Source organism: Leishmania major, chromosome 5, assembly GCF_000002725.2.
Source record: "Leishmania major strain Friedlin complete genome, chromosome 5".
Taxonomy (NCBI): Eukaryota; Euglenozoa; class Kinetoplastea; order Trypanosomatida; family Trypanosomatidae; genus Leishmania; species Leishmania major.
The window spans coordinates 167,501-187,668 of record NC_007246.2 but is presented as its reverse complement, the minus strand read 5'-3'; the positions used below and the strand labels follow the sequence as shown (position 1 = coordinate 187,668).

The window sequence follows — 20,168 nt, the reverse complement described above, 5'->3', positions numbered from 1 at the left end:
AGAGAGATGCTAGAAGAAGAGAAATGGAGGTAAAGAGGAATAACAGCAGCAGCGGCACGGCAACTCTGCACGCACGTGTGTATGTGTATGTGTGTGCGTGCCACCACCGGCCGTGGCGAGATGGATGGCGATGCCGGTGGAGTGGGCGAGAGAAGAGAAACACAGAGAACCGAGAGAGGAGGACAGATTACGAGGAGGACGACGGGTATGTGCCAGACAATGCTGTAACAGACGAAGACAACGGTTGGAGTTGACGCACGCTTCAGCCGGCACGGCGCACCACCGATGTAGTTCTATCGGTGTCGCGCGGATACACACACACACACGCACACACGCACGTGTGTGTGTGCGTGTCTTCCTCCGTCTACTGGCCTCATGGGTGTTCCTTGTGGTTCAAGACGACTATATGCTAGCGCGCCTGCTCGGCTCCCTTTTCGGACGTGGGCCGGGGGGAACGCACCTGAGAGGCGCGCGCACCCACGTCCGCGCCGCACGTGAGAGCGAGAATGGGGTGGGTGGGCAAAACAGCGCGGCCGGCCCTGCTTGTGGGTCCACGTGTGTATTTGCGTGCCATACATGTGAGCCGCACGGGCATGGTCACCGTCCGAATGCGGTGGAGGGCTGGTGGAGGCGGGAAGGGGGGGACACAAGGGTTTGTGTGCGGCTACACGGGCATGTGTGGGTGCCTGCCTCCTGTGGCCACCCCGACCCATCCCCCATCGCCCTCCTCTCCCCGCTCAAATATGGCGATATTCGAAGTCTTCGGGGTTCAAGCCGGCATCTTCCACGCTGCTGCTCGTCTGCGACAACTCCGGCGCACCTAGCTTCGTCAGCCCGCGCACCCACCACTCCATCTCCTGCTCTGTCGTGATAACCTGATTCTTGCCAAAGTCGAGCCGCAGCTCCATCCACTCTTCTTTCACGACGCCGTTCTTGTCCGCCAAGTTCTCCTGCGTGCCCATCGCCCACAACCCGCGGTCGTCGATCTCGAAGATGAAGGCGTTCGTCAGCTTCAGTGAGTAGTTCATGTTCAGCGATGGCACTAGCTTCTGCCGCCCCAGGTTCAGCATGCGGATGAAGCGGTGGGAGCAGCGGCTGAGCGGGTCGGGGTCGGGCACTACCGGGTCCCACACCCGCTGCGTCTGCCCTGCAACGTTCATCCACAGCCTCACATCCGGCTTCATGCGGAAGAGTGAGAAGGTCTCCGGCTTGATCACGTACACCGGCGCCTCCTCGTCCTCTGCAGGCGTCGGGTTGCGCTCGCGGTCGCGGAACTTGGTGCGCCAGTCGCTGCTGCTCATGCGGCGCATGCGCTTCTCATCCTCTTCCTGCTCCCGCTTGGCGATGTGCACGACCTCCTCGGCTGTCTTGCTCTCGTCACTTTCCCACATGTCTTGGGCAATCCGGTGAATTACCGGATGCCGCGAGAAGGTATGCTCCCACGCCTCCACCTGCAAGTCACCGCGCAGCAGCTCCATCGGCCCCGACAGCAGCGAGCGCGGCGGCAGGACACCAAGCTCCTTGAACCAGTGAAACAACTGCGGGTCTGTGTGACCGAGCATGAGGCTGCCCTTGGCGCAGTCCTGTAGGTTGCGCACATGCTCGGAGCTCTTTGGCACCGCGAGGACGATGGACCAGTCCTCCTCGCCGGTGAACTTGTGAAGGGCGTGTGGCTGCAAGTCGCTCTTCACTGGGAGCTCTGCGCCGCTGCCGCTGCCGTCGTTGCCGTCCTGCGAGGATGCGCCGCCACCGTGCCCACCACCAACGCCGCTGTCGAAGCCCACGGCAATGCGTGCTTTCCTCATGCTGCGCACGTTCGACGTGGTGAGCTGCGCCACGCGGTACGTCCACACGTTGTTGTAGAAACGCTGCGCGTAGGGCTGACCGAGATTCGACTTGACGCGCGTCTTGATGGCGCGGCCAGCGACACCGTGCGTGAAGGGCGCACGGGCGGAGGTGCCGGAGCGCATTGCTGTGTTCCGCTGTGTCGGTCAGTGCTCGGCCTTCGTCGCTGCCGTGGCGGTCGGAGAGGGGAGTGCCTCCAAATGGGAGGTGAGAAGGGGGCGGGGGCAACGCCTCTGCACGCGCGCGCTTGTTTACGCAGCGGCAGCAACAACCGGTGAGACTGCCCCCGAGCGTTGATCGAGTGAAGGAGCGACAAGGCAAGCAACGAGGATGAAAGTGGAGGGGACGCGGAGAAGGAGGGTGGTGGTGATACGGGTGAAGAACGCGTAGGGCAGCGGTGGGGGCACTCATCATGTGCACGTGTTCCGAAGTAAATCGCGCATGCAGCAGCAGCAGTCCACAAGTCGCGCTGGAGGGACGAGGCGGCCGAGCGGCTTTGTCGTAGCGCCGACGGCACCGCCTCGTCCAACCACCCGACCACCCACACTCCCCCCTTTCCGCGCCAGAGAGAGAGAGAGAGAGACAGAGAGAGAGGCGGGGGGGGGAGAGAGGACACAAGGTACAAGTGGGTAGGCACACACACGCATACACGCCAACGTTGAAGACCAAACACCACACACACACACACACACACACACAGGCGCGGCGAAAAGCAGCGGAGACGATGCCGGAAACAGGCCAGTGCAGAGAGGGATCGGGAGGGGTTTGGGGTGGCCGATACCGAACGCACGGCACAACAACGCAGCTCGCTCTCTTCTACTTCCCCTCCCCTCTCTCTGTCTGTGCAGCTGCTGATGCGCGTCTCGCGGCAGCGAGCAGGCATGCACCATGGTACTGCGCACTCATTGCTGGCGGCATGCCTGCTCGCTGCCCATGCACGTTTCCGCATGCTGCCATCGTTAGGGATGACGACTTGCGCCGCACCTTCGCTACGCTCACCGGCCACATCTACCCGCCTCGCAGACTCGTAGCCAAAAGGCTAGACCTCGTCCCCCCCTCCCCCCATCCGTGCACTCACCTTCGGGGGCCGTATAAGCTCTGCATTGTGATGGGGTGCATCCCTGTGTGTGTGTGTGTGTGTGTGTGTGTGGCACGTCGGAAGCGGTCCGCCCAGCATCGGGGTGAGCAAGGAGGCTCGAGGAAACAACCTGAGCGGTGGCCTGTGCGCTGCCCGACGTCAGCTGCATAGCCGATCGGTGTCGGATTCGTCCGATGGCGGTGAGTGGGGGTAGGGGGTGTGTTTAGCGGGACGTGGCCCAGCACCGGTCTAGAATTCCAAGCAGCGGCTCCTCCGCCATAGCTGCGCTTCAAGCCGCCCAGGCCACGTGGGTGGCGTCTCGCTTCCCCGCTCGCATAACGGGGGGGGGATACGTACTTGGGAGCTAAAGGGCAATGCCAAGTCGCGTCCGCTGCGCTACGACCGTGTGCACCCCCTCCCCTCTCCTCCCCGACCCCCCACGCGACATCAGCGTTGACGTCACCCGTAAGACGGAGGAACGATACGATCGGATGCCGTGACCGTGTGTCAGTGGGGGGGGTGCGGTGTGCGGCGGTGGTGGTGGAGAGAGGGGGCAAGACGCCAGCGGTAGCAGGTGATGCACGCCAACGGGGACGCACAGACAGATGAAAAGTGCGCGGTGAAGGTGAGCTTGCGTCCGTGTACCGCTCTCTGAGCCCCTCCTCTCGCACAGCTTCCTGTGCACGACGACGCGCCCGCGCCTGCACGCCTGCGCCCCTCCACCGTTCCACGCGCTCGTCGACGTGCGTGTGCGTGTGTGTCCGCTACTTCCTCATCTGCACTTCCCTCGATGATAGCTGAACGGCGTACCTTTCTTCCGCCGCCTCCGCGCGGTTGCCGCTGCCGTTCTTGACGCCCTCGGCGTGTGTTGCACCGCGCCGCATGAAAAGCAGGCACACGTACAGGGCGACCATCAGCAGCAGCACTATGTACACCTTGAGGCCCTCCTTCTGCGCAGCTGGGTCACCAGCTCGACTCGCCGCGCCACCCAGGTCGAACTTCATAATCAGGTTTTCATAGCTGCTGGTGCCGGCAGCACGATGGGCGGGGAGCGGCTGCATCGCTGCAGCTCCCTCGTGCCCACGCGGCTTGCTATTCGGTGTGTTGGAAGACGGCGAGGAGCTGTTGCGCACACTGCCGCCGACCGCGCTGTGTGGTGTGGTGGACTCGCGACGCATCGTATTGATCTCCTCCCGAAGGGCACGCAGCTCATCAGTAGGCTTGCGTCGGAAGACAGAGGAGGTGCCGCCTAGGTGGTCTGCCCCATCGCCACCGCTGTAAAGCCGCGGAGACGGGTCCAAAGCAGGCCGGCTACGGCCAGGACGGGTGACGTCGTGGACGCTGCGGCAGCGCCGCTCCGACGCCATCGGCAGAACGAGGCAGGCCTCGGGCGGAACGACAATCTTCGTGGCCTCGTCGCCGCCACTCGGCGCCGGGTCACTGGGCTGCAGCACCACGTTCTCCATGTACACCTTCAGGTTGATCCCGGCCTGAACGCCGAGGTGTGCCCGCGGGATAGCACTGGAGGCGACGAGGGACCACATATTCTTTACCACCTCCGTCAACCGCGCCGCGTCGGCGACGCTGCTCGAAATCTGCTGAAAGGCGAGCGGCTCCGACTTGATCATCACGTACTCGATGGCGAAGCGCTCCTGGTACGCTGGGCCGCCCGGCGTGGCACTCGAGGCCCGCGATGTGCGCGTCGTCGTTGACGCGGTCTGCCGGCTCACCCCCGTCGGGGAGATGTCCCCAGCGCCGCCGCCTTGACTCTCGCGAAGACTGAACGTGATCGTTGTTGTCTGACTCGAGCTCGGCGTTACGGCCCCGGTTGCGTCGGCGAGGAGAAGTGCGCCATAGCGTGGCATTGCGTGGAACAGGTGCGGCGCCGTGCACTTGATCTTGAAGATGACGCTCGTGTTCGGCTCGAGCGGCGTGTCCTGCGCGTTCCACCGCACCTTGAGTATGTTATCCCGTGGTTCGCGCGGGAAGTAGAGCGCATTGCAAGAGGCGATGAGGGCCATGGGGGGGGGCGCGCGGACGCGACTGAGCAACAATAGACGACGCTAGCAGCGACACGGCCGATATATATGCGCGTACCTGCGCTTGCGCGTATTGAGCGGGGAAAACGAAACGAGGGAGGGGAAGCAGTGAGCAGCGAGAGCGGGGTGATCGATGAGGCAGGGGGATGGGTGGTGGTCGTGTGGTGGTGATAGCGGCAGCGGCAGAGGTGATGGATGGATGAATGACGCTGTGCAGCGGAGCGCGAGAGCAAGATGGAGGGATGGGGATGGCAAAAGAGCGTAGTCGGCGCAGGAGACCAAGCGAGGAGCAGGCAGCCACAACAAGAAGCGGCGTGCTGGCGAGAGAGGGCGGCAGTGGCAGTGGCAGTGGTGAACGTTGTGAAGAGCTTGCCCCTTCGGCCGCGACGACGAGCAGCCGCAACCAGCAGGAAGGCCCGGTACCCCGAACGCGCGTCTCGCACAACCTCTCCCCGCCGCCGTTCCTCTGCCTCGCTCCCTCCCTTATCATACGACGGCGGACTGGACGGGAGCCGCCCGTGAAGATCTCCGCCCTCGCTCTCGACAAACGCAAGAAGGGAGAGAGAAAGAGCAGCGAAGGAAGGGAAGGGTGGTGACGAGGACCGAGCGTGCGTCCTGGCGCGCTTCATCTTTCCGTATCGGTAGGCGTCGGCGTCTCCGCCCCCGCCTACCCCCCCCCCTTCCAGCTCCTGTTGCGAGTTGTGTGCGTCGTCCTTCGCGATCTCAGCGTCACTGGCAACTGCACTCACCAACACAAGGGGAATACGAAAAGACGCTCCGCGACGGAGGCGTGTGCGTGTGTGTGTGTGTGCCGTCCGAGCGATAAGGGAGATTGGGAGGAGAGGTGTGGATGAGAGAGGAGAAGTTCTACGCCCCTGCACGCGCATCGCCTCCCTCCCCCACCCACCCCCCGAAAGAAGAGAAATGGTGCTGAAGAGCTCTATAGAAGTGGTGAGGAGGAACCCGTCATACGAGAGGGCGCGTCCGCCTTGGCGGGAGGGGGAGAAGAGAAGGGAGGGGAGAGATGAACGGGCAGTCGCGCAACGGACCTCATCTGTGTCCAGGCACACACACACACACACACACACACACACACAGACCTCTCCTCCCTCTCCCCTCCCTCCCTCCCTCCCCCCCCAACACACAGAGAAGCGTGAGAGGCCTTGCGACTCGCTCTACGACACCAGCAAAAAGGACTGAACCGCCGTCTGTGCTCCACCGCCTACGCCTCTGCGGCCTTCGCTCTGTGCCCCCCGCCCCACCTGCCCTCGCGAGCACAAGTGCTGCTGCACTCTCTACCTCAGCTAGAAGGCTTCTCAGATGCCGAAGTCATGACAGCCACCCCAACCACAACTACAGCGGCAGTGCTGCTGTTACGACTGCTGCTGCTGCTGCTGCTGTTGCAACCGAGCTTCGCACTCGTCTCGCACATCGTCGAAGAAGGGGTGCTGCATCGCCTGCAATGCGGTAATACGGCGCTGTGGGTCGTACCGCAGCATCGCCTTGAGCAACGCTATCCCCTCCGGATCGAGGGTAGGTATGTACTTCTCGAGCGACGTCGGCACCCAGCTTGGAAACTCAGCGTTGTAGTGCGGCAGCCGCGACACGCCAGGCCACACGCGTTCGCTCGGCGTCCCCATAATACCGAAGATGGTGATGAGCTGCGAGTACTCGCCCTCGCCGCGGAACAGAGCGCGGCGCAGCGCCAGCTCGGCCATGACGCACCCCATAGACCACATATCCACGGAAGGTAGGTAGTAGCGATCGCCGAGCAGAACCTCTGGCGCGCGGTAGTAGAGCGTGGCGATGCGGTAGGTGTAGCTCTGCAGGGCAAGGCCGAAGGCACGCCCCATACCAAAGTCGGCGAGCTTCACAGTCTGCTCGTCGGCGCTCACAAGAATGTTTCCGGGCTTGATGTCGCGATGCACGACGCGGCGGCTGTGGCAAGCGTGCAGGGCGCTCAGAAGCTGGTACATCATGTGTTTCAGCTTCCTGCCCACGATAGGGGTCTGCCGGGTCGACAGAACGCTACGCAGGTCCTTCTCCATGCGCTCGAACACGATGCAGAGCTTCTTCTCCTCGGTGAAGAGGTCCAGCAGCCGCACCACGTTCGGGTGGCGTATCTCTTTCAAGAGCGATACCTCGCGAATCGAGGAGACGGAGAGGCCCTCCTCGCCGGAGTTCCACTGACTCGTCTTCACAGCGACGGTGCCGCCCTCGACGACATCGGTGCAGAGGAACACCTTGCCATAGGACCCCTCGCCCACCTTGTGCTGGCGTTGGTAGCGCTGGAAGCCCGTCGGCCGCGCTGGGGTGGGGCCGCTGCTCCGCATGGCCTCTGCGGACGCGCGAAGGGGCGACGGTGCCACCGCAACGTGCATGGAGTGGACTCGGTTGTGATGACAGACGTAGTGGCTAAGAGATGACCACCAGAAGAGGGCAGGCGAGAAAGGGTGGGGCCGGAAGGGGGCTGGGTGAGGAAGGCGAGCAAGACGAACCCGCCCAACGCGCCACGCTCGCAGGCCGCTGAGGGATCTGTCTGTCCCTGTCTGTCTCTATCTCGTCGTCGGCTCACCAATGCAAGCCGTCGATCTCTCTGCCTCTCTCTCTCTCTCTTTCTATGTGTATGTAGGCGACTCTCTCGCTCCAGTTCTTCTCCCTCGCCGTGCGCCTGCGCGTGTGCGGATGCGTGCAGAGGACGGTGCGCGGGGGCCAGGAAAGGGGATGCTTGCTGCGGACGCGTCGTCTCCCTTCCCCTCCTCAACGGATCGTTCGTCTTTGCCGCAGTGGATAAGACACGATAGGGGGCACCTCTCCCTCTTACAGGCCGTGGTGACGCTCGATGGCTGCGGGGAAGAGGAGTGCGGGAGAGGCCTTCTGCGTATGTGTGTGTGTGTGCGAGATGGTCTCGCGTTGCACCGCGCGTAGGCTCGGTGCCGGTGGATGTGCGAGTGTGAATAGTGGATGGGGGAGGGGGCCAGAAGGTGGTGCGCGCGCTGACGCTGCCACTGCTGATGCGCCTCGAAAAGCGCGCGAGCACCACCATACATATGCACGGTGATCGTCGTCGTCGTCACCGGGGCACGGCAGCGCCACACCACCATCGTCACCCGCGTCAGCAGGCGTGAGTGGGAGGGAGGGAGGGAGGGAGATGGACGGATGAAGGGCACGTGAACGGAAACGAATGTGTGTCTCGTCCGTGGCCGAGCATGCAAGCGCGCAGGTGCGCGCAGAGAGGGTGGGGGGGGTGAGGGGGTGCCGGGACGGGCTGACCTCCTCCCTCCTGCCCACCCACAAGCACACCCACACCCCACCACACGCCCAAGGCTACACGTCGCGAGCGCGCTCACGTCATGCGGTGCGGCGCTCACGAGGAAAGCAAGGGAGGAGACGCGTGCGGAGGGGCTTATGCGAGTTGCGCTCAACGAGGTCCACCACACGCAATGCGTAGAGATGGAGGAGCGCATTGGTGCCTGTGTCTGGGGCGACTTCACACGCGAACGTGCACATGGGCAGCATCGTCGCCACCCCTTTTCCACTGTTGTCTTGTGCTCCTTGGCAGTGCGCACAGCGATGCCGAGATCTGCTAACAGCAGCATCTACTGGAACTGTGCTCATCGCAGCGTGAGACACGAGCGATCAACACAGCTGTGGAGTGCAGAGGTGGGGTGGGGGCATGGGACAGACTTGCCGCCGCACACAACCATGTCATGCTCTCGATCTCGCACACGCACCGCCTTACGCCGGCAGGAGAGAGATGGAGACGATCTGCGCACCCCGGATGAGTCGCACACTCTCCTCCGCATCTTCACCACCAGCAGCGTCGAGGCGAGCGCGCTTGCGGGGCTGCTGCTGCTGCCGACCATTGCCGATGCTGCTGTCCAGCCTCGTTGCGCCTGTGCTTGACCAGTGCTGCAACATCACGTTGCAGAGGTCATCGACGCTCAGCAAGGTGCCACGCACCACTGCACCGTCGTCGTCGTCGTCGACTGGCAGGAGCGAGATGGCAACACGCTTGTGGATGTGCTCTGCAAGGTACTTGAACGGGTCCGTTGGGGCACTGCTCGAGCTGGTGCCGACTCCAGGCGCCTTCGCCACGCTGTTGCTGAGGACGACACCGGCATCGTCTCCGGCGGAGGAGTCCATGCTGAGCCCTTCCCGATAGAGAAGGCACGAGAGGAGGAAGGCGGGAAGCTGTGAAGAGTTTCTCGGATGTGTGTGTGTGTAAGTGTGTGTGTGTGTGCGTGCCGCTGGTTGAGCAAGCGTCTCCTCACGCGTGGGGTGTTAGCTGTCACGAGAGGGAGAGGAGAAGGGGGGAGGAAGGGATGTAGGGCACGCGTGTGCATCCGTGTTCGCGCGGCGTAAGGACAGCGTCTGCGTGCTTCGGCCACCTTTTCTCCTGCCTCGAGTGCAGGTGCGAGTGCGCGCGTCACGCGGCGCCGAGCAGGCGGATGCAGGAGAGAGAGAGAGAGAGGCGAGAGCCCCTCCAGAGAGAGTGTTTGGGCCCACCCACCCCTTACCGCGCATCCGCTGTTCCTTCGCCTGCACCTTCACTATGGTTTGGTGCGGCTTCCGGGGTGGCGTCGCGTCTTTCGCTGAACAGCCGGGAAGTAACAGATGTGCTGGTGGACGAAGGTGAGGGAGGCAAGGTGCCACGGTGAGGTCCAGCCGAAGTCGACTGAAGGAGAGTGACTTGACCGAGTGTGCGGGTGCGGCTGTGTACACGACAGTGCAGAGAGAGAGAGAGAGACGATGGGGGAGGGACGAAGGGAGATGCTACTGCGTGCCATTCGGTGCGGCTCCCGGCGGTGCTGCTTGCAGACAGGCGGTCCAGAGCCAGCCCACCGTGTCCCCGACCAGGTCATGCAGCACGTTCGACACGCACTGCTCCAGCACCAGATGCAGCAGCCCGGCGCGACGCACGTGAATGGATGTGGCTGCCGACAGCAGGCGGTTTTTGCTCGATGGAAGGAGGTGGGGGGAGGCGAAGAGGGGCCCGGGGCGCGTCGGTGGCACAAACACGGTCGTCGACGCTGTATCGAGGTTGTCGAAGCTGGCGATATCCTCGTTTCTCACGCTGCTGCGGTGACCAAAGATGTTGTGCTCGCCAAGCGCGGCGGGGGCGCAGAGCGGGTCGACGCGATCACGCGGTCCGTTGGTCGCTAGCTCGACGTAGTAGGAGGTCAGCCGCTCCACATCGCGCGGCTGCAGCTCTTGCGTGAAGAGCGCCTGCACATCGACGTACGCGAGGGCGTCGATGTGGATGCGTCGCGCAGTGCGCAGGTGATCTTGGTTCGACTGGCCCTCACCTTGGCCGAGCAGCACGCAGCGGGAGGCGTAGTCGATGAAGTCGCGCGCGACCCGCTCCGCCACGCCGCGCAGCGCGGTGGCCCAGTCTGCTGGCAGCTTGTCGCGCACCCCAGCCTGCTGCTGCGCTGGATTCGCTGCGAGCGCGCCTTTACCCCCACCGGCAGCCGTCGGCTGAGAGGCGGACCTGATCGATGACGACCGCGGTGACAGGGGCCGGGACCCCAGACCCGTGGGTCCGCCACTCATGTTCGTGCCCTTGACGTCCCCGCTAGCGTGCGCAACATCGCCCACAACGCTCGAGGCGGTAGGCTCAGGCATGCTCAAGTCACCGCCGCGGCTGCGGCCACGTGCGGTTGGTGACACGAGTTGAACATCGACGCACTCGTCGTCCCCTGCTGCGCCTGCCTCGCCGATGATGCCCGTCGGAAAACCACCGCCATCGCCACCGCCGCCTATCGGCGGGTGCGGCGCGTCCGGGCTGTCCATCATCGCCGAGTCAGCTCCCCCGCCTGGGGTCAACTTCTGCAACCCGTTCTCCCCTACGAGCACACCGCCGCCCGCTGTGCCGCCATCGCTCCTGGCGCTGCTCCCGTCTCCCTTCTCCGCCTTCACCATGCGGCTGCGCGCGCGTCGATTCTCCAGTGTGGAGGCACGCACGAGCCCCACCGACAGAACAAGCGCCACGGCACGGGACGAGAGCATGGTGGTGGGGCCAACCTCCATCACATCTGCTGCGGCCGCTTCCGACGTCAAGTAACGCGCTGCAACGAGCGCCAGCTCACGGCTGGTGAGGTAGCGGTTTTGCTGATGCGCCGCCACCTTCTTCTCTTCCTCTTGCTGCCGCAGCCGAGCCACGAAGTCGTTCGGTGCCGCCACAGCGGAGACGAGGGTCGACAGGTTTGAGAGCGGCGCATGCGAGCCAGCGATGCCTTCCGCGGCCACCGCGGCAGCGGCCGGCGACAATGACCGAGTAGCACGCAGGGTGGCCTCCCGAGCGTCGCCACTCGTGAAGCCTGAGCCCATCTCCGCAATGCTGACCCTCTTCTCCGCATGTGCCTCGACATCTCCGGCGCAAGTGGACGAGGACGTGCCACCACCGCTGCCACTGCCACTGCTCTTGCCTTCCACCGTGCTCTGCTCGTGGCTCTGAGCGCTGGCGAAAAGAAACGGTGGCGCCGCTGCGTGGTCGACCTTGACGGCGTCGTGAGACTCCTGGCGATCGCTGTCGGTGTTCGGCACTGCCGACTGCCCCCGAGAGTCGAAGAGAAGAGACGCGTCGTGAACTGCGCGCTGCTCTAGAGAGTCTGCCACCGCCGCCATGGCGTCTGCCGTGAGTGCATCATGGGCGGCGATACGCACACCAGCGCGCTGCTCGGCTACGTCATGTGCCGGTGGCGGTGCGTCCAGTTGAAAAGCTCGCAAGTCTTCTGTGATTTCCATGACGCTGTGGTTCATTGTGACCACCGCGGACCACATCCCATCTGCGTCGGAGGTGGCGTCGCGGTCGCCGGTCCCGGTGCTCTCTGGAAGCTGCGGCCTTGCTCGGCTATTCTCCGATAACGAGGCCCGATCAGCCAATGCAGCGACCGTTGTAGTGCCCGCTGCAGCTTCACTGCCGGCAGGCGTGCTCGCCTCGCCGCCATCGTTGTGGACGCCGCCGTTTCCCCCGTGCTGCTGGCACAGCAGCGGAGACAAAACACTGTGCTGCAGCAGATTGAGCGGCCGTGGCGCCCCCGGGGCGGTGAGAGAGCTGCAGGCCGCGTCGTCGTCGTCGTCGACCGAGGATGCCGTGGAGAAGCAGTGCAGCGGTGACGACGCCGTGGCGGTCGCGCCGGCGGCACCGCGAGCGCAGCCTCTTCCTCTTCTGTCCGTCACTGAAGCTGTCGAAATGGAGGAAGTGCTGGCAGTGACGACGTCCATTGATGGTATCAAGAGGGGTGAAACAATGCGCTGGTGTGGGGTGCACTTGCCCGCGTCCGCGACCTCAGCCAGAAACGCCGTGACGTTGCCGGCCCCGCCAACAACCACGTCAGCCTCCGCACAGTCGTTCAGCTCGCCCCCCGTGTACTGCACTTGTGGCACACGGTCGCCTGCAGCGTCACGGACCACGAGGGCGAGCGGTAGCTCTAGCGGCTTCGGCTGCGGCTCCCATGGTGGGGAGCACCCAAGGGTCGAGTGCGAGCTGCCATGGTCAACCGACACGAAGGACGCCTCGGAGCCGTTGGGCAGGGGCTTGCGGTGCTCCCTCGCTCTCTGCCCTGCCTGTGTTCGGCTCGCTATAACCTCGCTGATCGCGCCGACAGCACCAGCACCGCCCCTCTGTGCCTCCATGGCTGCATCGCGGAGAACATCAGAGAGGAGGCCATCGACGACGTGCACGAAAACGGTGGGCGACAACAGCCCTACGCCCTCGACCGCATGGCCTTGCGGCACGCCCGTTGTGACAGCCTTCGGAGTCGCATCCGCAGAGACGGATTCCACGAAGAAAGACGACGGGCCGGCAGAGGAAGACGGCGAGAGAGAGAGTGATGCTGTAGCGGCCACGGCTTCCGGTGCTGATGTGTCTACGTTAGCTTTGTCGGGGCTGTCGACGCCGCCCCCCTGCCTCTGTTCTGCTCGAGCGTCCAGCTCTTCAGCGGCGTCATCGGCAGACGGGTGGTGGTGGTGGTGCTGCTGCTGCTGCTGTCCGTCTTCCATGACAGCACTCGCTGCTCCCTCTTCCCCTTCTGGTAAGGCAGCCAGCGGTGACGTTTCGGCAAGACAACCGTTAGCGACGGTCGCCGTGCTTGCCGCCACCGCCGCGGATGCAGCATCGTGCAGGAATTCGAGCAGCAGAGCTTCACTCAACTCGGAAATCTGAAAATACTGCGCAGCCGCTTGCACACGCTGCTGCTGCTCCTTCGCGGCAGCCACAGCTTCGACCTCCATGCGCTTGCGGACCTCTGCGGCTGCCTCATCTTCGCGCAGTCTCGTCAGTTCGTCAAGCGCGTTGCCGTACATGTCATCTCGCGCCAACGCCTCTTCCCCTTCAACCCTCTCGCGCCGTTGCATCTGCAACTCCTCCACAGCGTCCGCTTCTACTCCTTCGGATACCTGCCGTGCTGCCTCGGCTACACAGCCGTCCACAAGATTCTTGGAGAGCTCGGCAACAACGGAGCACAGCGTAGCCGTCATCGCAGCTGCCTCTTCCTCAGCACGGTGGCGCGCGGCCTTTCCCTCGGCTGCAAGCGCTGCGAGACGCGCCGCCTCAACGTCAGCTCCGTGCTGCAGCTGCAGCCGCTGCCACACCTCCTCTTCCGAAGCTGCCAGTGCAACCCTGCCTTCGTCTTCGGTCCGTGCGACCGCGGCGCGTGCAGCCTCAGCCGCAGATGCCCTCTCCTGCACCACAGCCTTCGCTTGAGCTGCGGCTTCTTCTGCCTTTCTCCGCCTGGCCGCCTCAACCGACGCTGCCTGCTCGGCTACCGTTGCTGCCGCGCTGATCCACTCACCAAGCACAGCATCCGCTGCTGCGCCGAAAGCTACAAGGCACTGCTCCGCTGCTTGCTGCCGCTCACGCAGGCAGGCCTGCGCGTCCGCGGTCTCTCCTGCTTGTGCGTCCTCCATCATTGCTAGCTCATCGCACAGTGGCCGTTTGGGTGCACGGATGCCCTTCGAGTGAGCCAACGGCGGAGCCGCCGCAACAGCATCCTTGATCCGCTCGGACAGCAGTGACTCGGAGAGACGGACGGCTTCCTGCCACTGCTGCTCCACAGAACGCCGCTCCGCAGCTTCGATGTCTGCTGCAGCTTGCAGTTGCGCCTCGGCCGCACGACGTGCAGCAGCCTCTCGCTCCTTCTCTTCCTCTCTCTTGGCCGCCGCTGCGCGCGCGGCTGCCTCCTGACGCACTTGTTCCTCCTGCGCTCTCCGCCGAGACTCCGCCTCGGCTGCCGCAAGGGCAACGCGCTGGGCGCCGTCCCGCTCCGCTGCAACGTGCGAGATCCTCAAGCGGGCCTCGTCGCCTTCGAGGGTGACACGGGCCCCTGCTTCAGCGGCCATGAGCGACTGCAAAGCCTCCCGCGCCTCCTCAGCTCTGAGGCGAGCTGTGACTTCAGCCAGCTCAATACGCTTTCGTGCCTCTGCCGCAGCGCTCTCCGTCGCTGTGCGCGCGGCGACTTCTTCGTCCTCCACGTTCCTCACGGCTGCAGCCGCTTCGGCAGTCGCATCAGCAGCGGCGCATGCGCTCGCCTCTAAGTCTCGTTCTGTTGCTGGAGGTGCCGGATGCTGCTGGTGCTGCGGAGGAGGACTTGTCCACACCACCGAGTCTTTGTCCACAGCGGTGTCGTCCACGTCGGGGATCGTTTCCTCTTGTTCTTCAGCGCCATGGCGCGCCTCCTCGCCACTGCGGTGGCCGGCCGAGAGCGACGGCGTCTCTTGAAGGCCAACCACCGCTGGGCTGCTTGTTGTGGCTGCGAACGCCTCCCTGACGCTCTTGCCCGGCACTGGTGCAGGACAAGCGCCGACAGTGCGGGCTGCGGTGGTTGTCGCAACACTGCTCCCCTCCACAGTTGCCGTCGCAGTCGACACTGCCTGGTGCCACTGCTGCCATTCGCGAGGTAGCGCCATCGGGGCAGCCTCCGCCCACCTCTCCAGCTGCCCCTGCGGACGTGACAGCGCGGCTGTCGTTGTGGTGGGCGGGCGCAGGGCTATGGCGATGCGCTCCTCCTTGAAGTTCGCCCAGTGCCGAAGCCACCGGCGCTCCCATCGTTGCGCGATATCACGACGCGTGTGCGCCTCCGCGAGCGCGATGGCAAACACGATCGAGTTGATCTGCACAAGGGATCCGGGCACTGCTGATGCCGTGCCTGGCTGCAGCGTCACGGCACTGCAAATGCCAGCGCTGCCGCTGCTGACGGCGTTAATGGCGCCGTTGCGCACTGCAGTCGAGCCCTGCGCTGCGGCTTTAGATAGCTTCGTAGAGATGGACAGCGATGCTGCCCGGTCCACACGGACGTCATGGTGGCGGTGACGGTGATGGTGATGATGCCTGCCTTCCGGTAGCCGCCCGTCGCAATGTGCAACGTGTGCCTCCTCGACGCCGCGCTGTTGAGGTTGATGCAAGCTGTGACTTGATCCCGTAGTCCACCCAGCTTCTCCCTCGTGGAGCGTGACGCCTGCGTGACGGTGCGTGCATGACAATGGTGGCGCCGGCTCGGGTGAACAAGCGAGCGACGGACGCGCCGCTGCTGTTGCTACAGCTGCTTCTGCGTCCGCGGTAGTAGACGCAGCCAGAGGGAGAGTTGCCGCCTTGCATGCGCCGGAATTCGGTTGCTGGCGCTGCTGCGCCGCCTTGAGGGCCTTGACACGGAGGTGAAGGTCTGCCAGCTCGGCACGGCTCGCGCCGCGCTCCTTCAACGAGCGGAAGGTGCGAAGGAGTTTACGGGTTTCCTCGATCTCCTGCAGAAGTCGTGACGAGGAAGATGGTGGCGGCAGTGGCGTCGCCACCGCCACGGCGGCAACATTCGGGGCTTGTGCAGAGTCGATGGACACGCCATGCAACGCTCGAGGGCGAGCCGCGGCCGATGATGATGACGGCGCTGTCGAAGACGACCTCACTGGATGCTGCGCTGAGATCCGTAGAGGCTGCGAGCTGGGCAGCACCAATCTCGGTTGCATGGAGTCGGTGGGCGCTGGGTGGGGACGTCTACGTACGTAATACAACGAGAGAGATGTGGCGGTGGTGGTGATAAGGAGGAGCGTCAGCGCTTCCACCGACCGGATGTTGGGTGGCTGGTGACCGATCTATGACGACAACGAGAGAAGAGGCGGGCGGAGAGACGCAGAGGGAGAGAGGGAAGCCACACAACAGAAAAGACTACCTACGACGACGACAATGACGCAGACAGACGGACAGTCTGCCTCTATGGTGTCACGCGCGTGATGTGTGTACTTCAATTTCTATATATGCCTATACACATGTGTAGGTGTGTGCACGTGTTTTTGTGTGTGCGTGTGCAGCGAAAGCGGAGGAGGTCCATCAGCAGCCGAGGAAGAAGGAGGAGGAGGTGTAACTCGACGAGGGAGCGACATGGCGCGTGCGCTGGAACAACACGACAAACATGTGGGCTGGGCGCATCGTTGCCCCCAACCGCTCTCTTCATCTCTCTCTGTCCCTCGCACCAGCGCCCTCTCCGCCGCTCCGGTGCAGGACACCATGCGCACGTCATCGCGTCTATTCGAGTGCTTGGACGCACGCACACACACACACACACACAGAGGGAGAGACCTATTTCCGTCGTCCCCTGTGCGCCACACGGTGTGCCTCATCCGCCACAACCTCATCTGGGTCGGAAGAGCGCATCGTCGTCCTACTCGCGCACCACGGGTGCGCCGCGCACCGCGCCCGCAACATCGGGAGTAACACGTGCGTCGTTCGTTTCGACCTCGGGACAGGAGCGACATGAACACGCGCCGACACAAGCGGTGGCGGCGATGCTCTCAGGCTGTCATCTTCACGACGGCCTTGCGCCCGCCGTTGACGTACACTTCGTCCCAGACCTCTGGGAGCTTCTCTAGCGACGGTGCCGTCACCATCGGGTAGGCAAGGCCGGCCTCCTGCACGGCCTTCAGCACGAACTCCAGCTTTATCTGACGCTCGCCGTGGGACATCGAGTTCAGGAACGTGGGGGCAAACAAGCCAGCCATGGTGACCTCGTTGTAGATGAGGCCGGAGCCGGAGATGAACAGGCCGAAGCTGTTCTGCGCGCCGTACGTGACGACGTGCGCCATAGGGCCGACGCACTTGAGAAGCGAGTCGAAGTAGCTGCCGCCGACGCCGTTGAGGTAGAGGGCGGCGCCGCGCCTGCCAACGGCGGCCTGCATTGCGCGCGACCCGGTCCCGTTGTACTCAAAGACGTCAGAGCCGTATTTCGCGTGTCGCTGCTTGGCGTCTGCGAAGCGAGCACCCGGCGTGGCGGCGGTCAGCACCTTTACACCGTAGGCCTTGGCCAACGCCGAGACCGCTAGAGAGGTGAGGCTGCTGCCGCCGTTCTGGATGACGATGTCGCCCTTCTGCAGCCGGGCATAGCCATCCAGCAACTGCTGGGCTACGAGGAAGTTGGAGGCCGTTGCCGCCATCTCCGCTTGCCTCGGATCGATCTTATGCAGCTGCGACACCGGCACTGCGATGTTCGTCGCCCACGTGCCATGCAGCGGCGCCACCCACACCGTGTCGCCCTCCTTCACCGGCGACGACGTCGCTGCAGCAGCTGCCGGAGCACGCACTACTTTGCCCACACCTTCGCACCCGCCGATACGGGGGAAGGATGCCATGTTGACGCGCTTGCGGCCGAGCGCCGTGCCGTTCACGACAGCGGCGTCGACGCGATGCAGGGGCGCCGTTGCCATCTGCACCACCGCCTCCTCCTTGCCAGGGGTGATGTCAAACATTTCGTAGGTTAACACCCGGCTGATGGGGCCGCAGCGGGCGTAGCGCCAACCAGCGGAGGCCACCTTGGACATGCTGCGACTGCGGGAGAGAGAGACAGAGGGGAGTTGCTAGGAAAAAGTGGCGGTTGGGTGGAGCTACTTGCGGCGCTCTGCTGCATGCACACACGGAGACCCACGCTCGCCACCCGTACTCGGACTCCGTCTCTGTGTGCCTGTGCGACCGCGACTCGGCACGTAATCTGCAGAGGACAAGGATGCGAAGACAGGCGTACGCGGAGATTGAGAAAGGCACGGAGTGACCACTGGAGGGGCTGCTGCTGCTGCTACTACTACGACTAGTGCTACGAGAACTACTAGAACCCCTGCCAGGCCTACAATGGCTGCGAGGGTGTGTATGTGTGTGTAGTGATGATACACGCCCCCACCCCGACACATACACGTACACACAGACAGAGACAGAGGGGGGGGGAAGGGAGGTAGGGGTGCCTACAGGCCGGTGTGCGTGTGAGCTCGCGCGTGTCCCGGCGCGCTTGCTTGGTAGGGGAACGGAAAGAGGAAGAGGAGGTCGCGCAGTCGACCGACGTCCCTCTGCACGCGGCCCACTGACGACTCCGTACCCTCGGCGGAGAGAGGTCGGACCGCCCTCTCTTTTCACTTCCCTATGCGTTCTTGCGTGTGTGTGTGTGTACTGCTACTGCTGCTCGACCAGGGGAAGGGGGGGGGCTCGGAGAGGTGATGGCGATGCAGCGGTGACGTGGCGCACGGATGATGATGGTGGTGGTGGTGGGGGGGTGCCGATAGGTGAACAACAGCAAAACGCCGCGTCACGTTCGTTGGTAGCTCATGTGGTGCTGCGGTAGTGCGCGTGTGCGTGTGTATGGGAGGAGACGTGGAGGGGAGAGGTGGTGAATGATAGCGGTCGATGGATGCGGTGTATGCCGGAGGAGAGAAAGAGACAGCGAGACGAGTTGCTCCGTGCAGCCGCAGTGGGCTAGGTGGGAGGGGAAGGAGGGGGGCGCTCACCTTCGTGGCAGTGGCCGGACGATCTGCGTGATGGGTGGTGGTGGATGCTGTTGGGCACAAGTCCCACACTATCCGGCACCCTCAGCGACAACACTCATTAACAGGACAGCCAATGACTGGAGGGTAAAACGATCTCTAGAATAGAGGGAGAGGCTCGCGCACCCACGTGCATGCGTGCCTTAGGCCGCGCCTCTGCGCTGAGCACTGCACTGGCACCCACCAACACGCAGGTCCAGCCTTGGACAACGTGCACTCGTTACTGGTTCCTACACACACACACGTCTATGCGCACACTTCTCTTTTCAGGTGGGCCTTAGGACACAGTGTACACTACGAATAACGACAACGGAAAGAGCGCGTGCGCTGCGCAAGTCGAGAAACCATCGCCGCCTCCTTCCCATTCTACTCACGCACACACGCACATCTTCCCCCCGCTTAAAGTATCAGCATCCCTCGGTTACGCTGCTTCAAATGCCTACCTACCACCACCACCACCACTGCACTGTGATACGTCTCTCTCTCTCTCTCGCTCGACACATCTACACGCACGCTCCACAAAACACAGCAGGGAAGGCGAGAGAGAGAGAGAGAGAGAGCGACACAGAGAGTGGCGAGGGTGATGGAGCACCCATGCGCAGGAGCCACCAAGTGGGTGGTGGTGATGGTGGTTGAAAGCGGGTAGGGCAGAGGGACCTAAACAACTAAGGAGGAGGGGCGGGAGGAGGGTTGCGGCGTTGATGTCGATAACGCAACGATCACAAGACTGATCCCTCTTCGGTTTCGCCTTATTATGTTATCCACTCGTGAGTGAAACAACACGAGGAAGAGGGGATGTATACACGTGTGGGAAGACCATACAGGCTGTTGCGGGACATCATCCTTGCCATCCGCAGCATCACCCCCCTCCGACACACACAGACACGAAGAAGGGCCAAGCGCACGCACACTTGAAAGAGGTTCTCCGAGGGTGTGCGAGGATAACGGGAGAGGGGGGAAGCGGGGCATCCGCCGGCGCACATGTCGAGGAAGACGGTAAGGGGAAGCATATGTGTGTTCGATGCTGCCATGAGGTTGCCGCCATCAGATGTCACGCTCTTCCCGCCGACAAGTGCCATCAACGTCCCCACCCCTTCAATTCCCGCTCCCTTCGCACCTTCGTTAACGACCTTCACCCAGCCTCTCCCCCATACCCGTCCGTTCCGCCTCCACGCGTGTCGGAGAGGGGAAGGAGAGAAAGGGGGAAGAGGAGGGGGAGGAAAAAAATTGAGGGAGTGGGTGAATGGTGGGGGCGGCCGGTTGTGACCCGCCTCTTTTACGCCTTGTTATGAACCACCACCACACACGCGGCGAGCGGCCGTATCCTACTAATACTACTCACAGGAAGACAACCCAAAGCAACGATACTATGACACACAAACAAACAAATATACACATACACATCCGCATAT

General features: G+C 63.5%; 6 protein-coding genes across 6 annotated transcripts; all 6 read right to left on the bottom strand.

Moving 5' to 3' along the window:
* Positions 1 to 737: 737 nt before the first annotated feature.
* LMJF_05_0570 (conserved hypothetical protein) lies at positions 738 to 1,970 on the bottom strand (the record flags this gene model as incomplete). Its single annotated transcript, XM_001687482.1, has 1 exon — positions 738 to 1,970. One exon carries the CDS (start codon positions 1,968 to 1,970, stop codon positions 738 to 740), a length of 1,233 nt encoding a protein of 410 aa, XP_001687534.1.
* A 1,717-nt stretch (positions 1,971 to 3,687) lies between these two features.
* LMJF_05_0560 (conserved hypothetical protein) lies at positions 3,688 to 4,944 on the bottom strand (the record flags this gene model as incomplete). The annotated part of the gene is made up of 1 exon (XM_001687481.2): positions 3,688 to 4,944. The coding sequence occupies one exon, from the start codon at positions 4,942 to 4,944 to the stop codon at positions 3,688 to 3,690; it is 1,257 nt and encodes a 418-aa protein (XP_001687533.2).
* Positions 4,945 to 6,335: 1,391 nt separating this feature from the next.
* On the bottom strand, positions 6,336 to 7,295 carry LMJF_05_0550 (putative cdc2-related kinase; the record flags this gene model as incomplete). Its single annotated transcript, XM_001687480.1, has 1 exon — positions 6,336 to 7,295. The coding sequence occupies one exon, from the start codon at positions 7,293 to 7,295 to the stop codon at positions 6,336 to 6,338; it is 960 nt and encodes a 319-aa protein (XP_001687532.1).
* A 1,405-nt stretch (positions 7,296 to 8,700) lies between these two features.
* Positions 8,701 to 9,108, bottom strand: LMJF_05_0540 (conserved hypothetical protein; the record flags this gene model as incomplete). The annotated part of the gene is made up of 1 exon (XM_001687479.1): positions 8,701 to 9,108. One exon carries the CDS (start codon positions 9,106 to 9,108, stop codon positions 8,701 to 8,703), a length of 408 nt encoding a protein of 135 aa, XP_001687531.1.
* A 630-nt stretch (positions 9,109 to 9,738) lies between these two features.
* On the bottom strand, positions 9,739 to 15,924 carry LMJF_05_0530 (kinetoplast-associated protein-like protein; the record flags this gene model as incomplete). Its single annotated transcript, XM_001687478.1, has 1 exon — positions 9,739 to 15,924. One exon carries the CDS (start codon positions 15,922 to 15,924, stop codon positions 9,739 to 9,741), a length of 6,186 nt encoding a protein of 2,061 aa, XP_001687530.1.
* An 822-nt stretch (positions 15,925 to 16,746) lies between these two features.
* On the bottom strand, positions 16,747 to 17,769 carry LMJF_05_0520 (nuclear receptor binding factor-like protein; the record flags this gene model as incomplete). The annotated part of the gene is made up of 1 exon (XM_001687477.1): positions 16,747 to 17,769. One exon carries the CDS (start codon positions 17,767 to 17,769, stop codon positions 16,747 to 16,749), a length of 1,023 nt encoding a protein of 340 aa, XP_001687529.1.
* Positions 17,770 to 20,168: the final 2,399 nt, after the last annotated feature.